The sequence below is a fragment of the Mustelus asterias genome, chromosome 23 (genome assembly GCF_964213995.1).
Source record: "Mustelus asterias chromosome 23, sMusAst1.hap1.1, whole genome shotgun sequence".
NCBI classification, from domain to species: Eukaryota; Metazoa; Chordata; class Chondrichthyes; order Carcharhiniformes; family Triakidae; genus Mustelus; species Mustelus asterias.
The window spans coordinates 49,566,677-49,576,295 of record NC_135823.1 but is presented as its reverse complement, the minus strand read 5'-3'; the positions used below and the strand labels follow the sequence as shown (position 1 = coordinate 49,576,295).

The 9,619-nt window shown below is 67.0% G+C and overlaps 1 protein-coding gene across 2 annotated transcripts in view; it reads left to right on the top strand.

Moving 5' to 3' along the window:
- Positions 1-6: 6 nt before the first annotated feature.
- slc25a17l (solute carrier family 25 member 17-like) overlaps positions 7-9,619 on the top strand; it is a 15,952-nt gene continuing 6,339 nt past the window's right edge. Inside the window, exons 1-3 of one of the 2 annotated variants that reach the window (XM_078240539.1) lie at positions 7-138; positions 6,656-6,716; positions 8,737-8,803. In XM_078240539.1, the coding sequence (XP_078096665.1) occupies positions 70-138; positions 6,656-6,716; positions 8,737-8,803 (197 nt within the window). In that variant the 5' untranslated portion in view covers positions 7-69. The remainder of the gene's footprint in view (positions 139-6,655; positions 6,717-8,736; positions 8,804-9,619) is intronic. The other variant, XM_078240540.1, reaches the window with a different exon arrangement.

Genomic DNA, 9,619 nt, shown 5'->3' with positions numbered 1-9,619 from the left:
GCCGCTGCTGGGGGAAGTCTCTGCTCTCAGGCACTTGGTGAACAATCTGCCTTTCGCTTTGCTGGAACAATGAAGGCCTCTGGCAGCTCCCCCCTCGCCTCCTATGAGACTCTTGTCCACGCTGTGGCCGGGGTTGTGGTAAGTGGGGCGGGTGTGAGTTTACCCGGGGCTGACCCTGAGCCCAGGCGGCAGCGGCTGCTGTTCAGTTTGGACACAGTGACTCTCACACTGGCTTTGACAATGCGGAAATGTGCTGTGGGATCTGCCGGGAGGTCCCAGAGATTAAAGGCAGATTCCGAGCGGAGCGGCTCACAAACCAGCCCCGGAGAAGCTGCTGCAACTCGGGAGCGGGGGGTCCCGGAACAAACACTCAGCAGCTTCACTCACCCTGGCGCCCGCGCCCCCGCCCCCGCCCGCGCCCCCGCCCGCGCCCCCGCCCCCGCCCCCGCCCGCGCCCCCGCCCCCGCCCCGCCCCCGCCCCCGCCCGCGCCCCCGCCCCCGCCCCCGCCCCCGCCCCCGCCCCCGCCCCCGCCCGGGCCATCGCCCGCGCTCCCGCCCCCGCCAGCGCCCCCGCCCCCGCCAGCGCCCCCGCCCGCGCCAGCGCCCCCGCCCGCGCCCCCGCCCCCGCCCGCGCCCCCACCCCAGCCCCCGCCCCCGCCAGCGCCCCCGCCCCCGCTAGCGCCCCCGCTAGCGCCCCCGCCCGCGCCCCCTCCCGCGCCCCCTCCCCACCCCCTCCCGCGCCCCCTCCCCACCCCCTCCCGCGCCCCCTCCCCACCCCCTCCCCACCCCCTCCCGCGCCCCCTCCCCACCCCCTCCCGCGCCCCCTCCCCACCCCCTCCCGCGCCCCCTCCCCACCCCCTCCCGCTCGCTCCCCGCCCCCTCCCCGCCCCTCCCCGCCCCCTCCCCGCCCCTCCCCGCCCCCTCCCCACCCCCTCCCCGCCCCCTCCCGCTCGCTCCCCCGATTCCGCCCGCTCCCCTCCCCCGCCCGCTCCCCCGCCCGCTCCCCCGCCCGCTCCCCCGCCCCCGCTCGCTCCCCTGCATCCGCCCGCTCCCTTACCCCGCCCGCTCCCCTGCCCCCACCCGCCCGCTCCCCAGCCCCCGCCCGCTCCCCAGCCCCCGCCCCTGCACCCCCCTCCGCCACTGCACCCCCCTCCCCCGCCCCTTCACCCCCCCTCCCCCGCCCCTTCACCCCCCCTCCCCCGCCCCTTCACCCCCCCTCCCCCGCCCCTTCACCCCCCACCCATTCACCCCCCGTCCCCCGCCCCTTCACCCCCCCTCCCCCCCGCTCCTCCCCCCCCCTCCCCCCACCCCTTCACCCCCCTCCCCCCCGCCCCTTCACCCCCACGCCCCTTCACCCCCCCTCCCCCGCCCCTTCACGCCCCCTCCCCCGCCCCTTCACGCCCCCTCCCCCCGCCCCTTCACCCCCCCTCCCCCCGCCCCTTCACGCCGCCTCCCCCGCCCTTTCACCCCCACTCGCCCCGCACTTTACCCCCACTCGCCCCGCACTTCACCCCCTCCCCTTGCCCCTTCACCCCCCTCCCCCCCGCCCCTTCACCCCCCTCCGCCCGCCCCTTCACCCCCCCTCCCCCCTCCCCCTTCACCCCCCTCCACCCCGCCCCTTCACCCCCTCCCTTCACCCCCCTCCCCCCCGCTCCTTCACCTCCCCTCCCCCCCGCCCCTTCACCTCCCCTCCCCCGCCCCTTCACCCCCCTCCACCCTCCCCTTCACCCCCCTCCACCCTCCCCTTCACCCCCCCTCCCCCCGCCCCTTCACCCCCCCTCCCCCCGCCCCTTCACCCCCCCTCCCCCCGCCCCTTCACCCCCCCTCCCCCCGCCCCTTCACCCCCCTCCCCCCCGCCCCTTCACCCCCCCTCCCCCCGCCCCTTCACCCCCCTCCCCCCCGCCCCTTCACCCCCCTCCCCCCCGCCCCTTCACCCCTCTCCCCCCCGCCCCTTCACCCCCCTCCCCCCCACCCCTTCACCCCCCTCCTTAACCCCCCTCCCCCACGCCCCTTCACCCCCTCCCCCGCCCCTTCCCCCCCGCCCCTTCACCGCCCCACCCACCGCCCCTTCACCCCCCCACCCCCCTGCCCCTTCACCCCCCTCCCCCCCGCCCCTTCACCCCCCTCCCCCCCGCCCCTTCACCCCCCTCCCCCCCGCCCCTTCACCCCCCTCCCCCCCGCCCCTTCACCCCCCTCCCCCCCGCCCCTTCACCCCCTTCCCCCCCGCCCCTTCACCCCCCTCCCCCCCGCCCCTTCACCCCCCTCCCCCCCGCCCCTTCACCCCCCTCCCCCCCGCCCCTTCACCCCCCTCCCCCCCGCCCCTTCACCCCCCTCCCCCCCGCCCCTTCACCCCCCTCCCCCCCGCCCCTTCACCCCCCTCCCCTCCGCCCCTTCACCCCCCTCCCCTCCGCCCCTTCACCCCTCTCCCCACCGCCCCTTCACCCCCCTCCCCTCCGCCCCTTCACCCCCCTCCCCGCCCCTTCACCCCTCCCCGCCCCTTCACCCCCGCCCCCGCCCCTTCACCCCGCCCCTTTGCCACCCCACCCCCCGCCCCTTCACCCAACCACCCCCCTGCCCCTTCACCCCCCACCTCCCCGCCCTTTTAACCCCCCCACCTCCCCGCCCCCTCACCCCCCACCCCCCTGCCCCTTCACCCCCCTGCCCCTTCACCCCCCACCCCCCTGCCCCTTCACCCCACAGCCCCCCGCCCCTTCACCCCCACCCCCCCGCCCCTTCACCCCCCACCCCCCGCCACTTCACCCCCCACCCTCCCGCCCCTTCACCCCCCACCCCCCCGCCCCTTCACCTCCCACACCCTTCACCCCTCCACCCCCCGCCCCTTCACCCCCCACCCCACCGCCCCTTCACCCCCCACCACCCCGCCCCTTCAACCCCCACCCCCCGCCACTTCACACCCCACTCCCCCGCCACTTCACCCCCCACTCCCCCCGCCCGCGCACCCGCCACCCGCCCCCTCCGTCTCCCGCCCCCTCTGTCTCCCCCTCCCGCCCCCTCCGTCTCCCCCTCCCGCCCCCTCCGTCTCCCCCTCCCGCCTCCTCCGTCTCCCCCTCCCGCCCCCTCCGTCTCCCCCTCCCGTCCCCTCCGTCTCCCCCTCCCGTCCCCTCCGTCTCCCCCTCCCGTCCCCTCCGTCTCCCCCTCCCGCCCCCTCCGTCTCCCCCTCCCGCCCCCTCCGTCTCCCCCTCCCGCCCCCTCCGTCTCCCCCTCCCGCCCCCTCCGTCTCCCCCTCCCGCCCCCTCCGTCTCCCCCTCCCGCCCCCTCCGTCTCCCCCTCCCGCCCCCTCCGTCTCCCCCCCCCGCCCCCTCCGTCTCCCCCTCCCGCCCCCTCCGTCTCCCCCCCCCGCCCCCTCCGTCTCCCCCTCCCGCCCCCTCCGTCTCCCCCTCCCGCCCCCTCCGTCTCCCCCTCCCGCCCCCTCCGTCTCCCCCTCCCACCCCCTCCGTCTCCCCCTCCCGCCCCCTCCGTCTCCCCCTCCCGCCCCCTCCGTCTCCCCCTCCCGCCCCATCCCCTCCCCCCCCTCCCGCCCCCACCGTCTCCCCCTCCCGCCCCCTCCGTCTCCCCCTCCCGCCCCCTCCGTCTCCCCCTCCCGCCCCCTTCGTCTCCCCTCCCGCCTCCTGCGTCTCCCCCTCCCGCCCCCTCCGTCTCCCCCTCCCGCCCCCTCCGTCTCCCCCTCCCGCCCCCTCCGTCTCCCCCTCCCGCCCCCTCCGTCTCCCCCTCCCGCCCCCTCCGTCTCCCCCTCCCGCCCCCTCCGTCTCCCCCTCCCGCCCCCTCCGTCTCCCCCTCCCGCCCCCTCCGTCTCCCCCTCCCGCCCCCTCCGTCCCCCCTCCCGCCCCTTCCGTCTCCCCTTCCCTCCCCCTCCCGCCCCCCCTCGACCCCCCGCCCCCCCGCCACTTCCCCCTCCCACTCACACCCCCACGCCCTCCGAATTCCCCCCCGCCCCCCCATTCCCCCCCGCCCCCCCCATTCCCCCCCGCCCCCCCATTCCCCCCCGCCCCCCCATTCCCCCCCGCCCCCCCAATTCCCCCCCGCCCCCCCAATTCCCCCCCGCCCCCCCAATTCCCCCCCGCCCCCCCAATTCCCCCCCGCCCCCCCCAATTCCTCCCCGCCTCCCCAATTCCCCCCCACCCCCCCCGCCCGCCCAATTCCCCCCCGCCCCCCCAATTCCCTCCCTTCCCCCCGCCCCCCCCAATTCCCCCCCCCGCCTCCCCCAATTCCCCCCCCGCCCCCCCCAATTCCCCCCCGCCCCCCCAATTCCCCCCCGCCCCCCCCAATTCCCCCCCCGCCCCCCCAATTCCACCCCGCCCATCCCAATTCCCCCCCGCCCCCCCCAATTCCCCCCCCGCCCCCCCAATTCCCCCCGCCCCCCCCAATTCCCCCCCGCCCCCCCCAATTCCCCCCCGCCCCCCCCAATTCCCCCCCCGCCCCCCCCAATTCCCCCCCCCGCCCCCCCCAATTCCCCCCCCGCCCCCCCCAATTCCCCCCCCGCCCCCCCCAATTCCCACCCCGCCCCCCCCAATTCCCACCCCGCCCCCCCAATTCCCCCCCCGCCCCCCCCAATTCCCCCCCGTCCCCCCCAATTCCCCCCCGCCCCCCCCAATTCCCCCCCGCCCCCCCCAATCCCCCCATTCCCCCCGCCCCCCCCAATTCCCCCCGCCCCCCCATTCCCCCCGCCCCCCCAATCCCCCCGCCCCCCCAACCCCCCCCTCCCCTCCCAACCCCCCCCCGCCCCCCCAACCCCCCCCGCCCCCCCAATCCCCCCCTGCCCCCCCAATCCCCCCCCGCCCCCCCAATCCCCCCCCGCCCCCCCAATCCCCCCCCCAATCCCCCCCCGCCCCCCCAATACCCCCCCGCAATCCCCCCCCCGCCCCCCCAATACACCCCCGCCCCCCCAATCCCCCCCCGCCCCCCCCAATCCCCCCCCGCCCCCCCAATCCCCCCCCGCCCCCCCCAATCCCCCCCGCCCCCCCAATCCCCCCCGCCCCCCCCAATCCCCCCCCCGCCCCCCCCAATCCCCCCCCGCCCCCCCCAATCCCCCCCCGCCCCCCCCAATCCCCCCCCGCCCCTCCCAATCCCCCCCCGCCCCCCCCAATCCCCCCCGCCCCCCCCAATCCCCCCCCGCCCCCCCCAATCCCCCCCCGCCCCCCCAATCCCCCCCGGCCCCCCCAATCCCCCCCGCCCCCCCAATCCCCCCAATCCCCCCCGCCCCCCAATCCCCCCCGCCCCCCAATCCCCCCCGCCCCCCAATCCCCCCCGCCCCCCAATCCCCCCCGCCCCCCAATCCCCCCCGCCCCCCAATCCCCCCGCCCCCCAATCCCCCCCGCCCCCCAATCCCCCCCCGCCCCCCAATCCCCCCCCGCCCCCCAATCCCCCCCCGCCCCCCAATCCCCCCCCGCCCCCCAATCCCCCCCGCCCCCCAATCCCCCCCGCCCCCCAATCACCCCCGCCCCCCAATCCCCCCCCGCCCCCCCATCCCCCCCCGCCCCCCCATCCCCCCCCGCCCCCCCATCCCCCCCCGCCCCCCCATCCCCCCCCGCCCCCCCATCCCCCCCGCCTCCCCCAATTCCCCCCGCCTCCCCATTCCCCCCCCGCCCCCCATTCCCCCCCCGCCCCCCATTCCCCCCCCGCCCCCCCCATTCCCCCCCCGCCCCCCCCATTCCCCCCCCGCCCCCCCCCATTCCCCCCCGCCCCCCCCATTCCCCCCCGCCCCCCCCATTCCCCCCCCCGCCCCCCCCATTCCCCCCCCGCCCCCCCCATTCCCCCCCCGCCCCCCCATTCCCCCCCCGCCCCCCCATTCCCCCCCCGCCCCCCCCATTCCCCCTCCGCCCCCCCCATTCCCCCCCCGCCCCCCCCATTCCCCCCCCGCCCCCCCCATTTCCCCCCCGCCCCCCCCATTCCCCCCCGCCCCCCCCATTCCCCCCCGCCCCCCCCATTCCCCCCGCCCCCCCCATTCCCCCCCGCCCCCCCCATTCCCCCCCGCCCCCCCCATTCCCCTCCGCCCCCCCCATTCCCCCCCGCCCCCCCAATTCCCCCCCGCCCCCCCAATTCCCCCCCCCAGCCCCCCCCACCCATTCCCCCCCGCCCCCCTCCCCCCTCCTGTTTATGTGTACCTGTCAATAACATGCTTGTGCAACTCTGTAGTTTACATGAGGGCAATGTCGATTTTAAAATATGGTTTGATCCTGCACCAGTTCTAAATTTCAGTTCAGCCTGTGGATCCCAGGGTGTGACTGGTTAATCCTCAAAAATCAGCTGAAACCAAACAGATGGGACATTCTCCCAATGATTTAATGGTAATGGTTTGGAATTAGTTGAGCCAGGCCAGTGTCCTTGAGCAAGAGAGAGGAATATGTGGGTTTTCTGCGGATGCTCCGGTTTCCTCCCACAGTGCAAGGATGTGCGGGTTAGGTTGATTGGCCATGCTAAATTGACCCTAGTGTCAGGGGATTAGCAGGAGAAATATGTGGGGTTATGGGAATAGGGCCTGGGTAGGATTGTGATCAGTGCAGGCTTGATGGGCCGAATGGCCTCCTTCTGCACTGTAGTGATTCATATGTCCGCATTCCCTGTTCTCTTACATGACCCATTTGGAAAGTACAGTTTAACACTTTTGTTCCCCCAATGTTTTTTATTCTCTCTGCAGGGTAGTGTGACTGCCACAACAACATTTTTCCCTTTGGACACCGCAAGGATCAGACTTCAAGGTAGGAATTGAAACACACAACATCCAGTTTATCGTGAACTTAAAATTTGTGCAGTAAAATACACTATTTACAGCCCCCAATCACTGCATAGAATTACAAAGCAAATTGCCCCTATGTTGTGGCAATTTGGATTTTTTTTTGTCATGAGTTTATTCATTATTGAAATAATTTTTGATTAAAGTATATCGAATAACCATTATTTATAATTCATCCAACAGCTCATGTTTTAAGTAGCCCTGACTGTGTTGGGATGCTCCAGAGTTGTATCGATTTTTGAGAGTAAAACGGACACCACGGTAGAGGGAGATTAGTGGCTAGGCCAAACAGGCAGATGAGACCATTCAGCCCTTCGAGCCTAGTTAGCCATTTAGCTAGATCATGGTTGATCTGTATCTTAACTGTGTTTACCTGTCTTTGTTTTGAAACCCTAAATAAGATTACTGAACAAAAATAATTCATCTATCCCCTTCCCCCGCCCCCCCCCCCCCCCCCCCCCCCAACCCTTTTCCCCCTTTGGGGAAGTGATTCCCAGATTTTGACTGGGTATTCCTGAGGGCTGGGTTGTGGTGGGATGAGTGCAGGTTAGTAAATAGGGACATGGGGCTGGAAGGAGGTCACTGAGATGACCGCTGGTATTTCAATATGGTGGCACAGTGGTTAGCATTGCTGCCTCACAGCGCCAGGGACCCGGATTCAATTCCCGGCTTGGGTCACTGTCTGTGTGGAGTTTGCACATTCTTCCCGTGTCTGCGTGGGTTTCCTCCGGGAGCTCCAGTTTCCTCCCACATGCTAAAGCCTCCCTCAGTGTACCCGAACAGGCGCTGGAGTGTGGCAACTAGGGGATTTTCACAGTAACTTAATTACAATGTTAATGTAAGCCTACTTGTGACTAATAAACTTTAAGTAAAAGTAAGCCATGTACATGTTTGAACATAAATAAGGATCTTGAGATGTATTTGTAGGTTAGTAGAACAGATTTAAGATCAACAAATTCCCAACCTTTCAGTCGCTTATGTCTAGAATGTTACTGACTCTGTGATAGTTATTCTTTAATGGTCCTCTAATTTCACTAATGAAAAATGAATTCAGTCCAAACTCGACTACTGTTTTGCAACATTCCATTTCTTTCCTTTATTTCATGACCATAAGATTGCTTTGGATGAAGAAGGCCCTTCAGCCCTTCCGATCTTATGTTTTCCCCTCCCCAAGATGTGAACCAGCTGTCGTTTTCTAAACAAATGAGTTCTGGTCTTGACCATCTGTTTGGATAACAGAACTCTGAGTCCTTGATTTCCCTCCGACAGCTCTGTCTGGAAAAGTTTGGCTGTCAAACCAGGATAAATAAATATTCTGCCACTAAAGAGAAACCTCAGACACTCGACGATGCATTGATGTAGCTGCTTAGGCATATTTACTGAGTTTACTCAATGGTGTAGTCTGCACCAGATTGACTATAGGACGGGAGGTATTCTAGTAAGAGCAAAGAAATTAAACACATTTGTCCAAACTTTGAAGTCAATATACACCCATTTTTGGCCAGTAATGTATATCGCGTAATAATAGTCACTTGATAATGTTTAAATGGAACGGTGTTTAATCTTTTATTTGTTTTTACACTGTGCAGTTCTCATAGATGAATTGCTCATTGAACAGCCTGTATGAAGACTGGAGAGTAGGGGTGAAGCGTAGGATACATTTGAAACTCATTGGGAGGACAGTGGAGTATTTTAATCAATTCCCAGGTTATCTTTTATGTGTCACTAACTATAATGTGGAGATGCTGGCGTTGGACTGGGATCACTAACTATAGACAGCAGGGTGCACAAACAATAACATTCACAGCAGGCAGCAAAGGACAAATTGATTTATTTTAACTGAAATGTGTGTAGTTTTCTGGAGATTTACTTCTGAAATATCTACGTGGGTCCAAACGCTTCCACATTCTGATAGATAGAGCGTCTACTTGTCTGTGGTGCTGCTGGTTTCTAACCCCTCTCGTTTTGGCCTGAATTTGCTTTAGTTGATGAAAAACGCAAATCCCGCTCCACACCTGTGATACTGGCAGAAATTGTGAAAGAGGAAGGCTTGTGAGTATTACATAATCCACAGCACTAAAGCAGGCCATTGGGCCCGACTGCTCCCTGCTGGACTCTCCACCACACATATAGTTCCCTTCCTTTCTCCCTTGTGCTTATCTAGGCTTATCTTATTAAAGAGTGCTGATCTTTTAACAGCTTATTATTCTGTCAGGTGATGTTCACCATGTGATGCCTTTTACACGCGTGCAAAGCGACATCTTTTTGTTCCTGCTTCAGTGTAATTGTTAGGAATTAAGTTTCGGAAATAAGTAGTGTGTTTAAGTATGGCAGTGTACTTTGCACCAATGTAATTCAGACAGATTAGCTTATTTAAAAAATAATTGCTCACTCAAATAAGAAAGGAAATCAATGAGTGTCTGGCCGAGTCGACAGATTCTGCTGTTTCAAATGTTCAGCCTTCATAAGTGGTTAGCACTGCTGCAGCACCAGGGACAAGGGACCTCACAGCACCAGGGACCCGGGTTCAATTCTGTCCTTGGGCAACCGTCTGTGTGGGATTTGTGGGTTAGCACTGCTGCTTCACAGCTCCAGGGACCTGGGTTCGATTCCCGGCTTGGGTCACTGTCTGCTTGGAGTTTGCACATTCTCCCCGTGTCTGCGTGCATTTCCTCTGAGTGCTCCGGTTTCCTCCCATACTCCAAAGAGATATGCAGGTTAGGTGGATTGACCATGGTAAATTGCCCTTTGGTGTTCAAAATGTGCATGTTGGGGGATTGGCGGGGTAAATATGTGGGGTTACAGGGATGGGGGGGGGGGGAGTATTGTGCCTGGGTGGGGTGCTCTGTTGGAGAGTCGGTGTAGACT